The sequence below is a fragment of the Linderina pennispora genome (genome assembly GCF_002104995.1).
Source record: "Linderina pennispora strain ATCC 12442 chromosome Unknown DL89scaffold_5, whole genome shotgun sequence".
Classification (NCBI taxonomy): domain Eukaryota; kingdom Fungi; phylum Kickxellomycota; class Kickxellomycetes; order Kickxellales; family Kickxellaceae; genus Linderina; species Linderina pennispora.
Window position 1 is genome coordinate 1,212,236 of NW_024468253.1, and position 23,172 is coordinate 1,235,407.

The 23,172-nt window shown below is 58.1% G+C and overlaps 5 protein-coding genes across 5 annotated transcripts; all 5 read left to right on the plus strand.

Moving 5' to 3' along the window:
- Nucleotides 1-1,590: 1,590 nt before the first annotated feature.
- On the plus strand, nt 1,591-12,279 carry DL89DRAFT_322285 (uncharacterized protein; the record flags this gene model as incomplete). The annotated part of the gene is made up of 19 exons (XM_040891336.1): nt 1,591-2,005; nt 2,730-2,807; nt 2,842-3,519; nt 3,545-3,613; nt 3,663-3,878; nt 3,907-4,440; nt 4,487-4,840; nt 4,893-4,934; nt 4,984-6,045; nt 6,084-6,881; nt 6,913-8,904; nt 8,942-9,693; nt 9,734-11,096; nt 11,140-11,160; nt 11,222-11,267; nt 11,318-11,462; nt 11,524-11,746; nt 11,799-12,128; nt 12,163-12,279. Exons 1-19 carry the CDS (start codon nt 1,952-1,954, stop codon nt 12,277-12,279), a joined length of 8,874 nt encoding a protein of 2,957 aa, XP_040744519.1. The 5' UTR covers nt 1,591-1,951.
- DL89DRAFT_143716 (Metallo-hydrolase/oxidoreductase) lies at nt 12,187-13,635 on the plus strand. The gene has a single exon (XM_040883475.1). It carries the CDS (start codon nt 12,537-12,539, stop codon nt 13,458-13,460), a length of 924 nt encoding a protein of 307 aa, XP_040744520.1. The 5' UTR covers nt 12,187-12,536; the 3' UTR covers nt 13,461-13,635.
- DL89DRAFT_267047 (beta and beta-prime subunits of DNA dependent RNA-polymerase) lies at nt 13,597-19,390 on the plus strand. The gene is made up of 7 exons (XM_040887339.1): nt 13,597-14,130; nt 14,201-15,393; nt 15,484-16,408; nt 16,440-16,622; nt 16,657-16,685; nt 16,720-17,599; nt 17,631-19,390. Exons 1-7 carry the CDS (start codon nt 13,786-13,788, stop codon nt 19,299-19,301), a joined length of 5,226 nt encoding a protein of 1,741 aa, XP_040744521.1. The 5' UTR covers nt 13,597-13,785; the 3' UTR covers nt 19,302-19,390.
- Nucleotides 19,391-19,718: 328 nt separating this feature from the next.
- Nucleotides 19,719-22,317, plus strand: DL89DRAFT_222321 (aldo/keto reductase; the record flags this gene model as incomplete). Its single annotated transcript, XM_040884582.1, has 2 exons — nt 19,719-20,043; nt 21,536-22,317. 2 exons carry the CDS (start codon nt 19,719-19,721, stop codon nt 22,315-22,317), a joined length of 1,107 nt encoding a protein of 368 aa, XP_040744522.1.
- On the plus strand, nt 22,195-23,168 carry DL89DRAFT_143658 (uncharacterized protein). Its single transcript, XM_040883474.1, has one exon. It carries the CDS (start codon nt 22,490-22,492, stop codon nt 23,135-23,137), a length of 648 nt encoding a protein of 215 aa, XP_040744523.1. The 5' UTR covers nt 22,195-22,489; the 3' UTR covers nt 23,138-23,168.
- Nucleotides 23,169-23,172: the final 4 nt, after the last annotated feature.

Here is a 23,172-nt window from a genome sequence, read left to right on the forward strand (position 1 = left end):
AACAGGTGTGACAGTAGCCATCGCTCACCTGCTACCCTCAAAAAAGTTATGCCAGCCCTGGTGTCTGTTCAGCGGTGCCGACGGCTGTATGTAGCTGCGACCAGTTTGCTGTAGTTGGCCCTGGCACGAGCCCTCTTTGCGTGGCCGTTTGTTGCCCTTGCCACAAAGGCTGTGGCAGCCTTTCCGTCGCAAAGGACTAGACGAAAATCATAACAAAAACGGCGTGCATTAATCAGCCGAACCTGGAAAAACACCAGCTGCGTCGCTGTCCGGGCCTGGGAGCGCCAGCCAAACCCCGTCTGGGGCTTTCGCAGAGCCTGCAAGAGAATGACACTGGGAGGCAATCCCCTCCCCTCCACCAGTAGCTCGTGCAAGCCAGCGCCGGCTTATTTGCAAACTGGAAGGCCAGGCTGCAGAGTGCAAAAATCATCGCCTTCTCTTGTCGATCGCGGCTGACATGGCCCCGAAATGCTGCTTTGCACCAGCCCGCCGCTCCGCGCAGACTCTGGGCGGTCTGCAAACAGGAAACCGGAACTTTTGCGCTTCGGCAAAGCAAGCATCACACGTAGGAGCAGAGGCTCATTCCAGCTCGCCCCTCCCCCTCTCCCTTCTTCCCCTCTTGCGCATTCTCGCTTTAATTTGTGTTATTTTCTAATCATTATATACCTTATTTCATTCTGCTGCCTCCCCATTTATACGACTTTCTAACGTATTTTGTCTGCACGAGGGAGAAAGTCTTGCTGAGGAAAAACCCTGCCGCGCTTTTTCTTCCGCTGAGCGAGCATTGAAGCTTTTTCGTAAGCGCGCATTTTTAACGCGGAAATAATCTGTCCATTGTCACTGCGCGTGCTTGGACGGTTTTCATATAAACGACAACGGCCCTTGAAATACCGTTAGAAAAAGGACCGCAAAATCCTGCGCCTCACGCCTTGGTTCCGTTCAAACGCGACAACAAATCCACACCTTTTCACTCTAGGTAAGTTCCGGATTCCCGCGCCTACTGCTCCGCCTTTTCATAGCCCCGGCTCCAGGCTTCCTGCTGTGGCTGCGAGCGTCCTTTTTCTGTCGCTGTGGCGCAGCCCGCCCCGACAACAGAGGCGACTGTGACGAAATCAGGAACCGGCTGGGGCCCGCTTGCTGCAAAATAGAGCCTCAAAGGGCTGTTCCTTTCGAACAAGAAGTCGCTTGTCCTGCAGAGGCTCAGCACATTGTGTCTGCCTGTTCTGTGTCCTAACTCGCCAGTCCTTGCTGCGAGTATGACTTGGACTCCCGGCAGGATCTGGTGCGCCTCTTTGCTCTGCGCTGGCGGAAACAGCACCCAGAGTTCATTTGGCTGGCAGAGCCTGCCGCTGAGCGACAACAAGGCCGCGCGGGCTTGATTTTTGTTGTGCGAGTGAGAGTGCATCACCATCAATTGCTTTGTCTCCACACAGCTACTCACTCCAGTGATGGGCTTGCCTTGTGTCCTTTTTGGGATGCCCTGTCAGGCTTTCTGATACCATTCGACTGGCTGCTCCCCTGCTCTGTTATCAGTGCTGCTGGGGTTTTTTTCTTGATGGCCTGTCTAGCCTCTTCTCTCTGCTCCCCTTTTCTACCTCTTATTTTGCGCAAGGCTGGCTGAGCAAACAAAATAACCTTATACTAATCGCTCCCTCCAACCCCTCTTCTCTCTTCACCCCTTGTACTTTACACGGCTACCCCCACGGCTACCTCGGCGGCAAAACGGAATCATTTTTGGTGTGTCTATCGGGAAAACTCTGTCCTTTTCTCTCTCTCTTTCTCCTTCCTGTGCGCATTTCAACTTTATTCGCCGTTGGAACCAACCTCCCCTGAACCTACGGACCATTCTATTGCTCTATTTTAAAACGCGGGGTACCGACTAATTTCTACATTGGCGTCGCGAATTTCACTTGCTGGCTCAGTGCAGTCTTCTGAGCACCAGCATATAAGGATGCCTTACGAGATTGCGCTAGGCGAGCGACTTATCTCGGAGCTTAAAGACTCGGTAAGTGCTTCATACCGCCCTTCTATCTGCGTGAGCGGGCTGCTTCTGGCTCCTGGTGGCCGATCGAAGCAGTTGGCCCGCGTTTACGGCGTCGACACCAAGTAGCCGATTCGCTTTTAGAATCCTCAGCCATCCGTGTCTCGACCGCACCTTAAGCAAACCTGTGCCAGCAGCTATTTAAAAAAAAAAAAAAAGAGGCGAACACGCGACTGCTGTGCTCCTCTACACGATCGATTACCAAAGAATTCGGTTCCCCGCACAGCATCTGGTGTTGTTGTGGTTCATTCTTGCGCACGCCCTTTCCGCCCCACCAAGCGCCCGATTGGAGCCTTGCAAGTGAGCGGTGGGACCGACCGGGCTTGACCAGGTGCTATAAAAAGCGACGGTTTGGATCTGCAAATGTCAACAAATGGCTGCATATCGAGAATGCCGGGCTTCTTGTATTAGGCTGGAGAAAATTTACACTGCCCAAGCATGCGCTGACTGGCAGCTGAGGACTGCTGGCCGCAGAAACATACAGATTCCGACCGTTATTGGATGTGCAACCATTTCCTGCCCTCTTTGTACTCTCGCAAGGATGCAAATCCCTCGCCTGCTTGCTCGCCCAGGCTTGAGCGCACGATTTGCGCTGCAGCAGAGCCAGACATCATTCCCCAGACTAATCAGTTTCTACCGCTTCCTCTTTGCTGTATAGTTGCCTGTATTCTCTGGGCGGACATTTGAGCAGCTGTCGTCTGACAAGGCGCTGTTTGAGACGATAAATGCGATCATCCAGCTCCACGAGCTGCGTCTGAGCACCCTGGTGCGGCGCCTGTTTGGGCTGCTCGAGTCGCTAGCGCGGGGCAGCCAAAGGCGACGAGCGGAAAAAGACCATGCTGCAGCAGTCGCAGCTCATTGTGCTGCGCGTGGTGGCCATGGGCATGTTCTACCACTGGCACCAGATCTACGCGTCGCGTGGAATCAACGGCGACAAGGCACTCATCAAGATCACCGAGGACCCAGCAGCCAGCACCGACGACACGTCCAAGGCCTCGACCGGCCACGGGTACAGCAACGGAGAGTTCCCGCTGCACTACCCGGAGCCACTGGAGGAGTCGCTGGCCAAGTACACGTTCCAGATTGCGTCGCACTACTTCCGCAGCTGGTCGGGCCCCAAGTCGCTGCGGCTTGTGTCTGATACGGTGTCGATGCAGGCGTGGTACTCGTTCCAGCTGAAGCGCACGCACACGTCGCAGAGCGCCCCGCTGCTCTACAACTCCAAGGACATCGCCACAGGCGTCGGCGTCAAGCAGCGGTGGGTGCGCACGTGCCTTGCCACGCCCACCAACGACCTGCCGATGGAGATCCAGGAGGCGGCGGGTGCGATTTTCAGTTTCGTGTCGGCATCGAACTGGAGCGTAGCCATGCAGCGGGCCAAGAGCTGTCTGTATCTGGTCGTATCCCGCGGCGACGAGACGGCAGATCTGACGGATATCCGGTTTTTGGAGTTTGCCAGCATAGACACCTCGCGGCTGGTCCAGATCATCGATGCGTTTGCAGATCGTGTTCCCGCGAGTCAAGCGGCCCGAGCAGCTGGCCATCGCTGTGGTTCTGCGGTCGCGTGATCTGGTCGTTCATCAGCCGCTGCACCGGTACCTTTATCGACATGCACCGCAAGCTGTACCGGCCGTCGACCACGCGCATCGAGCAGCTCCTCGATTCAATCAAGGCAGCGTCCGATCCCAGCCGGCTCGGCAGCCATCCGGTGCTGTACCAGCTGCAGATGCTGCTGCTTGTGATCTGCCCCGACACTGCGGCCCATGTTGTTGACCACATCGAGGGCCGTGGCGACAGTCGCTCAAAGCAGTCGGCGTTCTTCAGCCAGCATCCAGCAGTCCCTGAGCGTGGCTAGCGCGCCTGAGGGCGCTGTGCTGGCAGCCCTGGATCTGCTGCGCGTTGCGGCAACCCTGGCGGTGCTGCCTGGAAACAACATCACCCGGCTGGCGCACCTCCTGGAGGCCGATGCCAACCGTGTTCTTCTTGACAGCGGGCGTTTGCTGGCGCCGTCGCGCGAAGAGGCTGTTGACTCGTCGATGTTGTTGGCGTACAGCCTGGTGAGCCAGCTGGAGATGGACCCCGAGCGGGCGCTACGGTACTTTTTGCCGCTGATGACGGGCCCCAAGTCGCCGGTGTCGATGAACCTGGTGTTTGCACATGCAGTGCACATGACCATCGGCAAGCGGTTCTACACAAACTCGACGGTGTCGTACCCCATGTTCCATCGGATGGTGACGCAGGCGTTTGGCGACTTTTTGCGCAAGAACATTGCCCATCTGCAGTCGGTCAGCGAGCAGCAGGCGCAGCGGCGCGGCAATACTGCAGGGTCGCGGCGGGCGCATGGCGGCGGATACAGCGACAGCCTGTCTATATACGACATTGGATTCAACGTGTCCGACGTCCAACGACTCGCACTCGCTGATTCCGGCCTCGGAGACACGCCAGCGCATCGAGATTGTGGCAACCATCCTGAACACGTTTATTGAGGAGCCGAAGCTGGCAATCTGGGGCGAGAACGAGATGGAGCGGCTTGACTCGTTTGAGACCATTGTCAGTTCGATCTCGGCGTGCATCCAGGAGCCCTCGATTGCAGTGCAGCGGCTGGCAGGCAATGTGCTACGTGCGCTGTTCAGCCCGCGGCGCCTTGCTGACTGGATGCTGACCGAGGACATTGCGTTTGCCGTGTGGACCCTGAGCCTGCAGGTGATCCAGGGCATCTGCCGTGCGCTGGTGCACAGCATGGTGTCGAGCTCGATGATGCAGCACCGGCAGCTGCTGGAGCTGATGCATGACATGCTGGTGCTGTCGAACAACATCCTCGAGACCAGCAGTGGGCGTTGTTGGTGCTGAGATGGATCTGCCCGAGAACGCCCAGTTTGAGGTTGCCTTTGAGGTTGTCGTCATGCTCCATCTGTGGGCTGACGATGCCAGACACTACCCAGATCATCCTCGAGTGCATCCGCCTGAAGTGCCACAGCCAGCAGCTAATCAGCAGCATCAGCGGCGCAAACATGGACTCGACGCTGGCCAACAGCAGGCTGTACCAGGAGCTGGTTGCCGGCGATGTCCAGCAGGCGGGTGTGTATAGCCGTGTTGCCCAGAAGAAGGCTGTGTTCCGCACGATCCGCAAGCACATCAAGCCGACCCCTGGCGCCCAGGCTGCGTGGCAGGAGACGTACAAGCTGTGGCGCCAGATGCTGCAGGCGCTGCAGATGCGTGACGACTCGGTGCGAACCACTGCTGGGGCGTCAGCTGTGGGAGGGTCGGCCGACGGCTCGGTGGAGCGCGACATGGCCAACATGTCGCTAAACCACGGTGGATCGGTGCCCTCGACGCCAACCAAGGACGCACATGACCGTAAGGAGCCTACCAGCAAGCGCCGCAACCCGTTCTACGAAAAGTTCACTAGCCAGGGCAACAAGCTCGTGATGCGCGCTTCCGGAAACCGCGGCGGCAACGATATTGGCTCGACGAATCTGACAGCCGCTGCTGTTGCCAGTACAGGAAACCTGCCCGGCTCTGTTTCCAGCTCCGTGGCGAGCCCAACCACACCGCACGCTGCGACCATGCCCAGCTCGGGCAATCATGGAGCCGGTGGATTCGCTGGTGCTGGACAGAGCATAGACAGTCTGCCGTCGCGCACGCCGGGTGGGATCGCCGCTGGCGCGCATCTGCCAGCCATCATCAACTCGCCGATGGCTACGCTGAACGAGCTGCGTGCGCAGTGGAAGAGCTGCACTGGATTCCTACTGGCGTCGGGCGGCTCGTGTATTCCTGATGGCTCTGGTGCTATGAACCGGATGGGTAGCAGCGACACATCCGAGATCCATGCGCTGCTGGAGCACTTTGTCGGCGAGACGTTGGAGCTGGTGGTGTCCGACGACATTCTGCTGCGTGAAAGTGCCAAGGAGGTGCTCAGCAACGAGACGCACTCTGGTATCTCGGTGCTGCTGATTGCCCGGTGCATGTACAGCATGAAGCGGTTTGTGCAGTCGACTGGCGAGGTCAGTGTGTCGGACAGCCGCACGCTGTTTATCGGCAGTGCATCATCATTATGAAGGCGCTGATCAACCGCGCCGACGCCGAGAACCTGAGCCATAGCGTGTTCAACACGGATCTGGGAATGGTGCTGACAACCATGAGCCGATATCTGAATGCTGCGGCCACGCATACGCTGCACGGAGCGCTGAGTGAGCGAGTGCGGTTCACCCGCCTGGTGGTGATGTTCCTGCAGTCGGCCATGCGCCAGGCGATTGTGCAGGAGGTCAGCGTGCGCAACGATCTGCTGGAGACGCTGGTTAACTGGATCACCGAGCTGCGTGTGGTGGATCCGCGGTCGCCACGGGCCGACGACGGTCCGAACTACAAGCTGATGATGGAGCTGACGACTACCAGCATGCGCGCGATCTCGCAGATCCTTGACAAGCTGCCGATCAAGCCGCTGAATGGAGCCGGTCAGGGCAGCTCGTCGCAGTCATCGGACGTCCGCACGCTGCGCAGCCGCGCCTACCGCCGGTACTTTGACTTCTTTGTGCGCTTCATGAGCCAGTGCCGCATGGTTGAGATCCAGGAGTTCAGCACCATTGCCAGCGCCCATGCTGCAGGCAGTGCTGCGGCATCAGCTTTGGCTGCAACTGGGGGCGGGGGCGGCAGCAATGTGGCCGGCGGTGCTGTGGGCTCTGCCAATCCTATGTCTTCTCGGAACCGGACCAACCGCAGTGAGAGCTTTGTTGCCACGCCCAGTGATGTGGGGCTTGGCCGAGAGATTGCGCGCAACATCTACAGCACCAGCAGCGCCGTGGCCTCTGCCGGTGGGCAGACGACAACGATGCAACAGCGGGTCGGCCGCGAGAACGCCCAAGGACGCCGAGATTCTGCTTGACATCTCGATTAAGGCGCTGACCAAGATGCTGGCAGCGAACCTGGAGATTGGCTTGCAGTATTCGCTGACCGTTGTTTATCACGAGGACCCCAAGCTGCGTGCGCTGTTCACCAACATGTTCACTGAGATTCTGCGCGAGGGTATCGACATCGACAGTCTGAGCGGCGACACGCCCGACCACTGGAAGGCGCGTCTGATTGATATGCTGGTCCATCCTGATCTCAAGCTCCTGCTGGCCATTAACGAGGTGTGCCAGGTGCAAGATATCGATGAGTTGGGCGCTGTGCTGACTGACATCTTTGAGTCGCGCAACTCGATCAAGGTGCTCTTGGAACGCATTATTACGGTGGAGCTGGAGCGCACTGATTCCGCGGCCGAGCTGTTCCGTCGCAACTGCCTGGCGACGCGACTCTTGTCGTACTTTGCCAAGATCCACGGCGATGCGTATCTCAAGTCTACGCTGGGGCCTGCGCTGCGCAAGCTGATGTCATTGCCGCCAGGCACGCTGACGTTTGAGCTGAACCCGAACAAGATGTCCGAGTCGGCTGACCGCGACCGCAACCTGAAGAACGTTGAGCGGCTGTGCTCGCTAGTCATTGACGCGATCGTGCGCTCGGTCCACAGCATGCCGGCTGCCTTCCGCTCGATCTGTAACATGATCTACCGGGTGGTCACCACGCGGTTCCCCGACGCTGGCTATACCGCTGTCGGCGGATTCATCTTCTTGCGGTTCCTCTGCCCAGCTATCGTGGCCCCCGACTCGCATGGCATTTGTGCGCAGATCGAGAACCCAGAGATCCGCCGCGGCTTGCTGCTGTGCACAAAGATCACGCATAACCTGGCCAACGACGTGCCGTTTGGCAACAAGGAGACGTACATGGTTCCGCTCAACCGCTTCATCAACGAAAACCGCCCACGTATTCTGAACTTCTTGTCCGAGATCGCCGAGCTGCCCGATGAGTCGGACTCGGTGTTTGAGGGCCATGCCCGCTCTATTGCCTCGAGCACTGGCGGCGGACGGCCGAGCACCGAGTATGGCGCTCCGTCTGAGCCTGACACCGACACCAGCAGCCAGATTGCCCTGGCCGTTGACAGCAAGCAGTTCCTAGTAGTCCAGCGGTTCATCTTTGATCACATGGATCGTCTCGAGACGTACCTGTCTCGCGAGTCGATGGTCCGCCTGCAGGGCCATATGGCCAAGCCGGCCGACCGCAAAAAGGGCAGTGACAAAAAGTCGCCTGCTGCCGCCGCCGCCGCCAATGCCTCTGCGGCCGATGTCAGCGCGAACCAAAGCAAGGCCAACATGGCCGAGTCTGTCGGCATGGCTACATCGACCGAGAACCTATACACCCAGGTCTCGTATGTCATGCGCCAGCTGGGTCCGCCGCCGCCGGTTGTGACCGAAAACGCCCCGTCCAAGATGATGGCCGAGGCCGAGATCAACAGCGAAAATGTGTTCTATGACATCTTGCGTCGCGACGCGCACCGTCCCACCGACGCGATCGCCAAGAAGGCCATCATCTACATTGGCGGCGTGTCCCGCGAGAAGCGGCCTGTGATTTACATCATTGTGCGCCGCCTGCAGATGCAGTACCTGGACATGGATCTGGTGCTGCTGCACATTATGCGTACGCTGGAGCCCTTCGCCAACAAGTCGTACGAGGTGTTCTTTGACCTGACGCAGTTTGGCCCTGCCAACGAGGTTCCCCTGCAGTGGCTGACGCAGCTGCGGCGGATCATCCCGCAGGGAATTCTGCACAGCGCGCAGTCTGTGTACTGGTACAATGTCAACACGCACTTCCGCAAGTACGTCAAGCACATGGGCATCACGCTGCCACCGCGCATCGCCAAGCGCTCGGTGTTCCCGCACTCGCTCGGCGACCTCAACGAGTTCCTGGCCAGCCCGCAGGCTGACCTGCCGCCCGGAACCTGTGTCTCTGGACGGCGAGGGCGGCATCAACATTTCGCCGGTCACCCGTGTGTCGCGCTCGCATGCCCCGCTCCCCTGCGTGGTCAAGGTCACACCGGAGGCGATCCAGATCACGGCGATGCGGCGCCAGGAGGTATTTGGCTTGAGTACCTACTTTAACGACGTCTACCATATCACCGAGATTGCGGACCTGCAGCTCCTGTCGGCCAACAACCGCCCGGACAGCAGCGAGGCCGACCACGATGCCAGCAGCGGCATCAAGGGCCGCATGGGTCTACACCGCACAGCCAGCCGCAGCTCTGAGAGCGAGCGGCCTAGCACGCTGAGCAAGCATTCCAAGAGCAACAGTGACGAGCAGCTGGTGTCGATCCGGTTCGAGGGCGGTAGCTCGTCGCTGGTGTTTGCCAGCCCCAAGGCCGACCAGCTGTACCGCGCTATCCGCACGGCCCGCACTCGCTACAACAACCACTCGTCGGCGCCTGCCGTGCCTGAGCGCATCATTCGGCCCTCGGATGTGCCGGGCACTCTGCTCAACATTGCGTTGCTGAACTGCGGTGCCGAGCATGCGGTGCTGCGTATCTCTGCCTACCGCATGCTGACAGCGATTGTGGCCACCTTCAACATCGATGTGGGCCATGAGCTGGCGTACGCTATTGACCTGTGCCTGCCGCCTAACCCGCTGCAGTTCATCAGCCGGATCGGCACCAAGCTAGCCATGTCGGCGCCCGACATGACCCTCGAGCTTCTGTCCGAGGCCCTGGTTGCGTTCTCCAAGTCGGCCCCCAACATGCGGCTGTGGATCCTGCAGTACATCCAGCCCTGGCTGGTGTGCCTGGGCCAGTACACCCACGACTCTGTGACTCATCCGGATGCGCTGCAGCGTACCCAGGACATCATTCGCAATCCTGATCCACCTGCACTTGAAGGAACCCAGCATGTACATGCACTTCAAGCAGCATGTGTGGTCGGTTGTTGCGCGTGTCGAGGACCTGACCGAGATTATTCTCGACATGTTCCTGACGGTGGCTTTGGAGTACGGCGCCTTGACTGTCGAGACTGAGCTGATTGCCGACATGTTGGCCACTGTGGCTGGCAAGAACCCGCGGTACAACAAGCTGGTCACCCGCCTGCGCAAGCTCATCGCGCAAACGTGCACCATGAGCGTTACCTTCATCCACACGCACCAGCTGTGGCCGGAGATCGCAGTGTACCTGCGGCTGCTGCTGCCGCTGACCTTCTCGAACCGCATGCTGGCTGAAGAGTACCTGCCCGATGTTGCCTTCATTACCTGCATGCTGCTCAAGGCCGGGCCTGGCATCATCCACTCAACACTGCACGGTATTGTGATGCATGTCGTGCACAGTCTGGCCCTGTCGCAGTGCAGCGGACTCATCATCGATTCGACATTCAGCACCAGTATCACCGGCGATGTGTCGTTTGCCGTCAGCCCTGCCCGTCAGTTCACAGACGGTACTGGCGACGAAGTTCTGGATAGTGCTGCCACTGCGGCTGCCGGCAGCGGCGGAGCGACCGACTCCTCGCTGCTCTCGCCCTACGCGCAGCTGGCGCAGATCTTGGCTGATCTGAACCAGCCCAAGATGCGGTTCAGCTTTGGCCTGCGGTCCAAGACCACCAGTGCAGTGACGTTCATTGCCTCGTCTTACACCCGTGGTGGCGCTGCATCAACACTCAACCCTCAGGCGCTGATGGAGTACAAGGACGAGCTGCAGAGCAGTGCATCGTTTGCCCACGAGTCGCCGCAGGAGGCGCTGTCGGCTGTTGAGAGCATTGCGCAGCTGTTCCTGCGGATCATGGATAACCCGGCATATGCCGACGGCAGGTCAAATGCCTGGCGCTCTCGCTGGACTACGCTGGTCACGTCGTCGACCTTTGTGTTTAACCCAGCTATCCAGCCGCGCGCCTTTGCGCTGCTCGGTAAGCTGGCATCGTACGATGAAGTCGACGACGACCTGCTCTATCAGACGCTGGCAACACTGCGCGGCGCTCTAGCGACCCTTGGCGATACTGACGAGTCGCTGCCCATCTCGGTGCTGATCTGCCTGGTCAGCATGGTCGGCAATTTGCCGCCTGACTCGTCGTACCTGGCGCCGATGTTCTGGCTGGCCATTGGTATCCTGCAGATCGGCAACATCCCGCTCTACAAGGTCGGCTTGGATCTTCTGGCCAAGGTCCTGCGCGCGCTGGACAACTGCGGCGCGTTCCAGCCCGAGAACAGGCAATGGGTTTGAGGACTTCCTGATGTCGGCTCGCGTGCCAGTCGAAAAGGCCGCCGACCAGCTCGATGAGGTGGTTGGTCTGAGCTTCCGGTCGTCCTTCCCCGCCTGCGCTGTGCCTGCTGCTGCTCAAGGGTATGGAGGATGTGCAGACCAAGGATGAGTGCTACGACGTGGTTGGTCCAGATCATCAACATTGTGTCCAACTGCCGCAAGTGGCAGCTGGCCAGCCCCGACCAGGCCACGCGCCGTCTGGACCTTGATCCTGCCGTACCTGATCCTGATCCTGCCGACATCGAACGCCCGCAACGCCGTCAGCCATGTGTTTACCGTTGCCGGCTTGGTCACGACGCCCGAGCTGCGGCAGTCGCTCGAGTACGGCGGATTTCGGCCCGATCCTAGAGCAGGTCCACCGCATCGACATTGCACACAAGAGCCAAACGGACTACATCCTGTACCCATCGATCATTGCTGCCATGCTGCACAAGACGCGGGTCGAGCACGACATCATGATCCTGTACAGCATCCTGGCGTCGAACATCACTTGGGCCGACCAGAGCAAGACCATCATGGTGATCGAGTCCCTGGCGCCAACCATCTCCAACATGATGCACAACAGCCATAGTCCGAAGCTGACGCACAAGCTGCACGACATCATGGTGCGCCTAGGTCGTTGCCCGGCCCAACTTCGACCCCGATGTCTTCATCCAGCAGCAGCGCCTGCTGCAGCACCAGCCGTCGTCGGCTGAGAGCGGCTCAGGTCACTACGACCAGTCGATGGGCACGCGCAAGTCGCTGAACGCGGCTATCACCAGTGCTGGCTCGTCCTCGACACAAGCAACTGTGGGCGCCAGCACCCTGAACGTCACCAGCCCGATCAGCCCGACCATGATGCAGTCCAGCTCACACCGGGCATCGCACGCGCCGCCGACACGCGGTCGTGACGACTCGGGCGACCGCCTGATCTCGCGGATCACCGACGAGTCAAGCGTGCTCAGCGCGCAGTCGTCGTCGCCATCGCTGGCCGGTGCCCGAGACCACGTTCGACCGCAGCATCATGCCAGCCCACCGCGAGTACCTGGCGGAGATTGGCTTCAGCGGCCTCGGCAGAGCCATCCTGTTCGAGACCAACATGAACCACTGGAGAGAGCTTGCCGAGCTGACGAGCCTGTTGGTTGACCACATCCTCTAAAAACATCCAACTGTTCGACATATTGCTTACCTGTTTTTCTTACTCGTTTCAACTTTATCTTCTGTCCTCGTCCAATATAGAGCTTTTTCTGTCTTGGTGTCATGTCTGGCAGGCGTTTTTCGGGTGTATTCTTTAACCGGAAGCGACTCCCACATGCTTGGCGCAGGACGCCGCTCGAGCACATCTGAACGCCACTGCGGACTTTTGTCTCTCCTCCTGTATCATTCCGCGGTTTTTTACACAACTCTGAGGACACCATGGACAAGCTGGCCACTGTAGAGCAGGTCTCGAAGAACATCCTGCGCGTTCTGGCGCTGAACCCTGGCCCGTTCACGCTGCAGGGCACCAACACGTACATAGTCGGTAGCGGCCCGCGCCGGACCCTTATTGATACTGGCGACGGCGCTGAGCCCGAGTACCTGGCTTTGTTGCGCAAGAGCCTCGGCAGTTGCCGCATTGACCAGATTTTACTGACGCACTGGCACCTGGACCACATTGGCGGACTATCAAAGATGCTCAGCGATACGTCGATTACGACGCCCGACTGCCGTGCGTTCAAGAACAGCCATTCCGGTGTCGACGGGCAGCAGAGGGTCGCCGAGGCACTGGCAGCGGCCGCCAAGAGTGGCCGACTGTTTGACATACGGGACTCGCAGGAATTCTGTCTGGACGGGGCGGTGATCAAGGCAGTGTTTACGCCAGGACACACTGAGGACCATATGGCGTTTACGGTCGACGAGGGCAGCGGGCCGATGCTGGTGACTGGGGACCTCATTCTGGGCCAGGGCACCACGATTGTGGATGATTTGGCACCGTACATGGACTCGCTGCAGCGAGTGTTGGGGATTCAGCCTGCAGCGCTGCTGCCTGGCCATGGCCCTGTTATCCACAGCACAGGCGATGCAGTCAAGGTCATTGAGGGGTACATCAGCCACCGCAACATGCGTGAGCGCCAGATCCTAGCTGTGCTGGGCCGTGAAACCGCTGGGCGCCGCCGGGCGTGGAGTGTGGCAGACATAACCAGCGACATATACCCGGAAGTAACGGATCCAAGGGTCATCCTGGCCGCACAGCACAACGTCACACTGCACTTGCAGAAGCTGCTGGCCCAGGGCAAAGTCGACAGGGCTGGTGGCAATGACGCTCTGTGGGTCCTGAGATCCGCTGCGGCCAATATCTGACTCCGCGAGCCGAGCCGGCTCCAGGTCCCTTCAATTTTCGGCTTGTGATTTCACCAAGTCGGCTCGCAGAACAAAAATTTTTTTTTTAGTTGGGTCTTTAAACACAGATCGCACATGTAGCTCTCTTCCTCTTCGCCTCTAGCAGCAACCAATTTTATACATATCCTATTTCATCGCACTCGCAACTCTCTCTTGGCTCATTTGCCCCGTGTGTGAGAGCATAAATTCAGAGTCCAACCCCCTCTCCACTTACAAACACTGGGTTTAAAAGCCCGTTTTTCAAAGAACACTTCTCGGACTAACGGAAAGGAGACACTGAGCGAGGATGAATATCGCACAGCCCGTTAACTCAAAGATCACGGGCGTGTCGTTCACGTTCTACGAGCCCAGCGAGGTGCGGCGCATGTCGGTGAAGCAGGTGGTCAACCCGATCCTGCTCGACTCGCTGGGCAACCCGACCAAGGGCGGCTTGTATGATCCGGCGATGGGTCCGTTCACAAAGCACCACTTGTGCGGCACCTGCTCGCTCGACTACTTCAACTGTCCGGGCCATTTTGGTCACATCGAGCTGCCGGCGCCAGTTGTCAACCCGATGATGTTTGATACCCTGTATCGGTTCCTGCAGGGGTGCTGCCCGTACTGCCACAAGTTCACCTTTAATCGCGTCACGGTAAGTTTGCCATGCACATGCGTGTTATCCAGATGTTTTTGCGGGTGACTAACGGCAGAGTGGTTTGTAGGCTGCACGCTATACGGCAAAGCTTCGGCTCCTTGAGTTTGGCTTGATCCAGGAGGCAAGTGATCTCGATGATCTGCTGCCCCAGTCGGGCAAGTCCTCGGCTGCCGACGACGATGACGAGGAGATGGATGTCGACGACGAGGAGGACGGCTCCTCAAAACACAAGAAGGGCGGCGAGACGTCTGAACAGTACATCAAGCGCATCAATGACTACGTCGAGGAAAAGATGGCCAGCTGCGAGCGGTCCACGTACAAGGTCACCATGGTCAACCAGGCCCGGCGCGCGGTGATCCGCGAACTGATCGGTCGTAGCCGTGGCCAGACGTGCCAGAACTGCCGTGGACCCCAGCCCAAGCTGCGTCGCGACGGCTACCTGAAGGTGTTCCGCGAGGAGCTGACCCGTAAGCAGAAGGCTGCCCAGCAGTCCAAGGGCATGACGTACCGCGACGTGTTGAATCTTGATGTGGCAGCCCTGACCAAGGAGGCACAGAAGCTGGCTATCGGCAAGAGCCAACAGAATGGCTCTGGCTCTGCAATGGAGGTCGACGACAGGGAGTCTGATGGAGAAAACGACGAGAGCGACTCCACTGATGTCGAGGACACCTATGACTCGGTTGACGCCCATCCGACAAAGTCCGCCAACCAGCAGCAGAAGGGATCGGTGTTTATGACTCCGATCCACCTGCGCAACCACCTGCGGCTGCTGTTTGGCAACGAGTACGATATCGTCCAGCTGCTGTTCCAGCAGCGCGATGCGCGTGCCGCCAGCGGCCTGGACGCGATCGGCGACTTCAAGTCCAACTACACGCTGACGCTGCCTGCTGACAAGCGTTCGCCGATGCAGCTCGCCGACATGTTCTTCATCGAGGCACTGCCGGTGTCGCCGACCAAGTTCCGCCCGGCTGCGATCATGGCCGATGACATCATGGAGAACCCGCAGAATGTGTACCTGGGCAGCGTGCTCAAGACGTGTGTGTACCTGCGCGACCTTGTCAGCGGCGAGGCTGGCAGCTCCGAGCACCATCTGGCAAAGGCCGCTGAAGGTGGTCTGAGCTTTGAGCGTGTGGTTAACTCGTGGGTCCAGCTGCAGCAGTCTGTCAACAACGTCATGGACAGCTCCAAGAACCCGACGCTGGGCAAGAACGGCAAGGCGCCTGATCCCTGGAATCCGCCAGGTGCTCGAGAAGAAAGAGGGTCTTTTCCGCCAGAATATGATGGGGCAAGCGTGTCAACTATGCTGCCCGCTCGGTCATTTCGCCCGACCCCAACCTGGAGTCCGATGAGGTTCGGCGTTCCGCCTGTGTTTGCCCAGAAACTCACGTTCCCCGAGCCTGTCACTGCGCACAACGTCAAGGAGATGCGCCAGCTGGTCATCAATGGTCCCGAAAAGTGGCCTGGAGCCGTTTCGGTCCAGCACGAGGATGGATCGATCGTCTACCTGGACCGCCTGAGCCACGAGTCGCGTGTCGCGCTGGCCAACCAGCTGCTGACGCCGCAGGACGCGTCGTCTAAGACTGCTGGCATCGGCAACGTGTTCACCACCCGTGCCACCGGGGTCAACAAGAAGGTCTACCGCCATCTGCGCAACGGCGATATGGTTGTTATGAACCGTCAGCCCACGCTGCACCGTGCCTCGATGGCTGGTATGCGCGCTCATGTGCTGCCCGGCGAGCGCACGCTGCGGTTCCATTACATGAACTGCAACCAGTTCAACTCTGACTTTGACGGAGACGAGATGAACATGCACTTCCCGCAGTCCGAAGCTGCTCGCGCCGAGCTGCGTGGCATCATGGGTGCCGACCTGACGTATCTCAACCCGACCGATGGCGGGCCGCTGCGTGGTCTTATCCAGGATTCGGTCGATGGCGGTGTCATTATGACCAAGCGCGACACGATGATGACCCGCAGCGAGTACCAGGAGCTTGTGTACTGGGCGCTGCGCCCTGAGAACCAGCCCCAGCTCCCTGATGGCAAGGTCCAGCTGTTGCCGCCTGCGATCTTCAAGCCCAAGCCCATGTGGACCGGTAAGCAGGTTATCTCGACTCTGCTGCTCAACCTGACCTGGGGGTACGCGCCACTGAACATTGTGTCCAAGGACAAGGTTGGCAAGAAGTTCTGGGGCCGGACTGCTGAGGAGGAGGAGCGAGTCCTGGTTCTTGACAGCGAACTGCTGGTCGGTATTCTTGACAAGTCGCAGTTTCGGTGCTTCGTCATACGGCCTCGTGCACACGATCTACGAGCTGTACACGCCTACGCATGCTGGCCGTTTCCTGTCAGCCCTCAGCCGTCTGTTTGTGCGCTACCTACAGGAGATTGGTTTCAGCTGCCGTATGCAGGACCTGCTGCTGGACAAGGAGGGCGACAAGGCTCGTAAGGAGATCCTGAAGCACCAGACCACCAACGGCTATCGAGACAACGCTCAAGTTTGTCGGTCTTGAAGACTACTCGGCTGCGCAGCTCGACAAGGATCGGAATGTGCAGCACGAGTTCCACAACCGCATGGAAGGAGGTGCTTCGCAGCCAAGTCAAGCTGGCTCAGCTCGATGGCAACATCCAAGGCAGCATGAACAGCATCACCAGCGAGGTGGTCGCCAAGTGCTTGCCCAACTACCTGCAGCTGCCGTTCCCGCACAACAACATGCTTGTGATGACTGTGTCTGGTGCCAAGGGCTCCAATGTCAACCTGTCGCAGATTGCTTGCTGCCTGGGACAGCAGTCACTCGAGGGCCGCCGTGTGCCGCTGATGGTCAGTGGCAAGAGTTTGCCCTCGTTTGCCCCCTTTGACAGCACTGGTCGTGCTGGTGGCTATGTCTCCAGCCGATTCCTGACCGGCCTGACGCCGCAGGAGTTCTACTTCCATTGCATGGCTGGCCGTGAGGGTCTCATTGACACTGCCGTCAAGACCTCGCGCTCCGGCTATCTGCAGCGCTGTCTTATCAAGCATCTTGAGGGCATCAGGGTCCACTACGACTACACGGTGCGCGATGCCGATGGCTCTGTGATCCAGTTCCAGTACGGCGAGGATGCGCTTGATGTGCTCAAGTGCCAGCACCTGACAAAGTTCGACTTTGCCGCAGCCAACTACCGTGCCCTGCGCGACAAGTTCAACCCGGGCAGCGCCGCTGCCGTGCTCGATGACTCGCAGGCTCGCAAGTATGCCAAGAAGCTCCTCGGTAAGGTTGGTGACGGCACGCCGCGCGATATCGAAGGTGAGCCAATCTGCTCGCGCTTCAACCCGAGCCGGTACCTCGGTGCTGTCTCTGAGCGGTTCTACATTGAGCTCGAGAAGTACCTCGAGTCCAACCCCAGCGGACTGCTGTACGAGAAGAAGGGCAAGAAGAAGCATTCCAAGGCTGGCGATGCCAACAATAGCAAGGAGTCGAACAAGATGCTTGCCTCGGTTATGGACAACAACGCGCTGCTGTCGACAGGTGAACCCAGACTGCTCGCCGCGCAACTTCCGCATGCTGCAGTACCTCAACTACCTTCACTCGCTCATCGATCCGGGAGAGAGCGTCGGTCTGATTGCCGCCCAGGGTATTGGAGAGCCCTCGACCCAGATGACACTCAACACGTTCCATCTTGCTGGTTTCGGCGCCAAGAACGTCACCCTCGGCATTCCGCGCTTGCGTGAAATCGTCATGGTTGCCACCGACCGTCCGTCGGCGCCGAACATGAAGATCCATATGGCTGACGGTGTTACCAAGGAGCAGGCCAAGGTCATTGCTGGTGCGCTCTCCAAGCTCACCTTGAGCGATGTCATTGACTACGTCGAGGTCAAGGAGCGCCTTTCGGCCAAGAAGGAGTCGCACGACCACCGCCGCTACCGCCAGTACACGATCCGCCTGCAAATGTTCCCGTCGAACGAGTACGAGGAGGAGCACGATGTGTCTCGTGGCGATATCGAGCACGCACTCGAGTTCCACTTTGCCAACAAGCTCGAGGCCCTGATTGCCAAGGATCTCAAGCGCACGTACCGCACTGCTCTGTCCGACGAGGTCATCGACAAGAGCGATGACCTTGATGCTCCATCGCGCAAGACCAAGGCTGCCGACGAGGAGGAGGCAGAGGAAGACAACGACGCAGTCGACGAATCCGATATTGAATCGGACGAGGACGACGAGGCCGGAGATGGTGATGCGGACGATGCTCGTGCTGCTGCGCGTCGTTCGGAGCAAAAGTCGTACGACGGCCCCGATGATGAGGACAAGAAGATGCTCGAGGACATGGACGCTGAGCTCGATGAGCTCGATTCCGATGCCAAGCGCAAGACCTCCTCGTCCAAGAATGATGCCTCCGATTCAGAGTCCGAGTCCGAGTCTGAGGATGACGAAGAGGAGATCCAGCGCGTCATGGCCATGTCCCTTGCCAAGCGCCGCAAGCGCATGGTTAAGCGCTACCCGCATGTTGTCGGCTACAACTTTGTCGACGAAGGCACAGAGACGTACGCTGAGATCGAGATGCAGTTCCCTGCCACCACGCCAAAGTTCCTCATGCTCAGCCTGACCGAGGACGCCGTGCGTGCTACAGTTGTGCGTGAGATCACTGGCATCTCCGAATGCTACATCGACGGGCCCGAGTCGGAGAGGGACACGACGCTCAGAATTGGATCCAGTGGCTCCAACATCCGCGGCATCTGGGAGGCCTCGCTGCTGCCACTGGACGAGATCGCTGCGACTGACAAGCCCACGGGCATTGACGAGTGGATCAACCTCAAGCACCTGTACACCAACGACATTGCCGCCATTCTCCGCACCTACGGTGTCGAGGCTGCCAGATCCTCGATCATGCGCGAGATTGCTCAGGTGTTTGGCACCTACGATATCACAGTCGACAAGCGGCATCTTAGCCTTGTTGCTGACTACATGACCTTTGAGGGCGGTTTCAAGCCATTCAACCGTATCGGCCTTTCGTCGAGCCCGAGTCCGTTCGCCAAGATGAGCTTCGAGTCGACGTGCACCTTCCTGCAGGAAGCGACCGTGTTTGGCGACTTTGACCAGCTGACAAACCCGTCGGCTCGCATTGTCATGGGCCAGCCCGTCGCTTCTGGAACCGGCTCCTTCGATGTTATGCTCGATCTTGTGCCGCCCACCAGGGCTTGATTTCGCATGTCTATGCGAATCTGTCAACTATCTTTTATCTTTTAACTTTTCAGTTTCACTTCACAAAAAAAGCTACACTATGTCATCACCCAACTAAATCAACGTACGCCGTAAATCCACATAATCAGCCATTAATTTATCTCACATCGCCACGCATACCGTGCTTACGAATGCATTATGCGGTGTTGTTTTATGTGCCATTGGCACTATTAGAAATACTCACGACTCGATGCAACCTGAGAGCCGCAGCATACGGTGTTTCCATGCCAACCTGTGGATATAAAAACCCGCAGTGCTCTTTGCTGGTTTACCTTCAGCTCACTCCACACAGCTTCTTTTCCGCCGCCAGAATATATGTCTTCATCCACCCAGCCTACCAAGGACACCGTCGATTCTACATCAACAGACCAGGTGCTGATGTCGCTTGATGAGTATCTACAGTTTGGCCGCTCAGGCATTCGTGTCTCGCCGGTAGCTCTTGGAGCTATGACATTTGGTTCCAACTCTGGATTTGGAGTTGATTTCGAAGAGTCACGCAAGGTGTTTGACCATTACTACGAGCAAGGCGGCAACTTTGTCGATACCGCGAACGTCTACAGCAACGGCGACTCGGAGCGCTACTTGGGTGACTTGATTTCTGACAAGCGCAGCGACATTGTGTTGGCATCCAAGTACACAGCCAATCCCAAGGTCGGCGCAAAGTTTGCTGGTCTGGAACCTGGTCGTATAAACCCAAATGGCGGTGGTAACGGTCGCCGCAGCCTGGCAGAGTCTATCGATGCTAGCCTGAAGCGCCTGCGTACAGGGTTCGCTGGACATTATGTATATACACATGTATGACTGGTCCACAGCCTATCGAGGAGACCCTGAGAGCACTTGATGATACTGTCAGGTCAGGCAAGGTACATTACCTTGCTGTCTCCGACACACCGGCATGGGTGTTTTCGAAGGCAAATGCCATCGCCGAACTGCGCGGCTGGACACAGTTTGTTGGATTGCAGACCAAGTACAGTCTGCTGGAGCGCTCCTATGAGCACGACCTGCTGCCAGCCACTCTAGATAATGGCATGGCGACAGTGCCGTGGGGTATTCTTGATTCAGGCTTCCTTGACAGGCAAGTATGAGCGCTCGACTGCCAAAGGACCTGCAGGCGACAAGCCTGCGCACGGCGATTGTCAAGAAACAGACTGAGGACGACAAGAACTGGGAGATCCTAGGACGAAGTCAAGGCGATTGCTCAAGAGATCGGGCGCACGCCAGCACAGGTCGCAATGAACTGGACTCTGCAGCGTCCAGGGAATTACATCGATTCCTGGCTGGTGCAAGAACCGTTGACCAGCTCCAAGGCAATCTGCAGGCTCTCGAGTTCACGCTTACTCCCGAGCAGATCGCACGCCTTGACGCTGTCAGTAAGCCTGATCCAAAGTCTGTGCCAGTCTCTACTAGATTTGTGCAGAACGGCGGCTGGGACCAGTTCATGTTGTCCGGCAAGTCGAAGCCTGCACCTCAGTTCCAATTCACTATTGGGCTGTAAGCCAAGTACTGTATCTATCCATTGGGGTTTTTCTTAGCACTTTAGCGGTTGAGAGATTGCAATTGCAGCAGCAATCCACGGTCAGAATATCCTCACTCTACTCCTGCCATGCGCACTTTGCATCCAGTCAATAAACGGTGCATATCGTATGCAGCTCACATGCAGCCATAGCAGCTTCCAGCAGGACAATGCGGATCGCACAGAGACACTATACACTGCCAGGACAGACCAGCAAGCTCGAGCGTTTCATCCACTTTCATCCTGACCACAGCTGCTGCAGCGGTTTGTCTCCAATCACAACTAGCTACAATGCCTTTTAACAGCCACTTGACTAAAGATGCGGTCGATTCTACGTCAACAGACCAGGTGCTGACGTCGCTTGATGAGTACCTGCAGTTTGGTCACTCTGGCCTACGTGTGTCCCCTGTCGCTCTTGGGACCATGACATTTGGTGCCAACACTGGATTTGGAGCTGATTTCGAAGAGTCACGCAAGGTGTTTGACCATTACTACGAGCAAGGCGGCAACTTTGTCGATACCGCGAACATCTACAGCAACGGCGACTCAGAGCGCTTCCTGGGCGACTTGATTTCTGACAAGCGCAGCGACATTGTGTTGGCATCCAAATACTCGCTCAGCAGGAAGATAGGTGAGAGCATGGTTGGACAGATACCCAGTCGCCCAAACCCGAACTCTGGAGGCAGTGGTCGGCGCTCCCTCGCCGAATCCATCGACGCTAGCCTGAAGCGCTTGCGTACAGGAGCGCTAGATATCCTCTATATGCATGTATTTGACTGGTCCACACCTATTGAGGAAACCATGAGGGCACTTGACGACGTTGTTAGGTCAGGAAAGGCACACTACGTTGCAATCTCTGGCTCACCATCTTGGGTTGTTGCAAGGGCAAATACAATTGCCGAACTGCGCGGCTGGACGCAATTTGTTGGACTGCAGACCAAGTACAGTCTGCTGGAGCGCTCCTACGAGTACGACCTCTTGCCCATTGCTGCAGAATTTGGCATGGCGACAGTGCCGTGGGGTATTCTTGATTCAGGCTTCTTGACAGGCAAGTATGAGCGCTCAACTGCCAAGGACCTGCAGGTGACAAGCCTGCGCACGGCGATTGTCAAGAAACAGACTGAGGACGACAAGAACTGGGAGATCCTGGACGAAGTCAAGGCGATTGCTCAAGAGATCGGGCGCACGCCAGCACAGGTCGCAACGAACTGGACTCTGCAGCGTCCAGGAATTACATCGATTCTAGCTGGTGCAAGAACCGTTGACCAGCTCCAAGGCAATTTGCAGGCTCTCGAGTTCACGCTTACTCCCGAGCAGATCGCACGCCTCGACACTGTCAGTAAGCCCGATTCCAGGTGCATACCTTTCACAGCCAGAGAGTTTATGAACGGTGGCTGGGAGCAAACCTTTCAGGCTGGCAAGTCGAAGCCCGCTCCGCGTTTTCAGTTTACGCTCGGATGCTGAGGAAGCTCAGGGCTGTTCCTGAGTGGAGCGGACCATTTCCATAACTCGGTTCGGATCGGTGATCTCCTGCGCGCCCAGTCGAATTTCTAGTCGCATCAGCCACAGAATTGTGTCCTTTATCTTTTCCGGTCCTGCTTGTATCCGAATTTCTTACCTTTCTGTTTTGAGCGAAATGAATTCGCAGCGGGCTATCAGCAAATGCGCCATGCGGGCATCGCAGTACAGCACCCGGTACTACAGCGCACCAGCGGCCAGTGGCAAGTGGCAGCCGGTCAGCGTATACAAGGGCAGCCTTGGCAAAGCGGCGCGAGTGATGAAGGTGGCCTCTGTCGCCTCTCTGGTGGGTGCGTCCGCAGCCATCCCGTTCTTTTTCGGCGGTGACAGCGATGTCCCGCAAACTGCGCGTACGATCCTGGCCGTAACGACAATGGGCATGACCGGGTCGTCGACAGCCATCGTCACGTGGGCACTGAAGCCATATATCGTGAACATGAGCATCCTGCAGAGCGGCGAGGCAGAGGTTGGTCCTGACACGCCGCTGCTGGTCGAGACAATGACGTTCTTGGGCCAGCCGCTGACACGTCTGGTGTTCCCGCACCAGCTGGCACCAGCTACGCTACCGCTGACGTCGTGGGTATCGCGCGAGCCAACCGAGGCTGGGAGGCAGGTTGCGCAGGAGATCCTGGCGGAAATCAACCAGGGTCGGACGAAAGATGTGGTTCATTTGGCCAAGGCCGGCGATGCTTTCTATGCGCACACGCAGGGGCCGATTTCGCAGAAGATGCGGGAGATTGTTGCTGCCTCGCCGTGCCAGGAGTAGCATGTCATGCATAGTGCGTTAATACATGTTTGAAA

Excerpts from the sequence above, each read along its gene's own strand:
- DL89DRAFT_143716 (XM_040883475.1), top strand. The coding sequence starts at position 12,537 with ATGGACAAGCTGGCCACTGTAGAGCAGGTCTCGAAGAACATCCTGCGC.
- DL89DRAFT_267047 (XM_040887339.1), top strand. The coding sequence starts at position 13,786 with ATGAATATCGCACAGCCCGTTAACTCAAAGATCACGGGCGTGTCGTTC. Across the intron at positions 15,394-15,483 it reads GGTGCTCGAGAAGAAAGAGG|GTTCGGCGTTCCGCCTGTGT; the intron begins GTCTTTTCCGCC and ends GAGTCCGATGAG. Across the intron at positions 16,686-16,719 it reads GATCGGAATGTGCAGCACGA|CCAAGTCAAGCTGGCTCAGC; the intron begins GTTCCACAACCG and ends GGTGCTTCGCAG.
- DL89DRAFT_143658 (XM_040883474.1), top strand. The coding sequence starts at position 22,490 with ATGAATTCGCAGCGGGCTATCAGCAAATGCGCCATGCGGGCATCGCAG.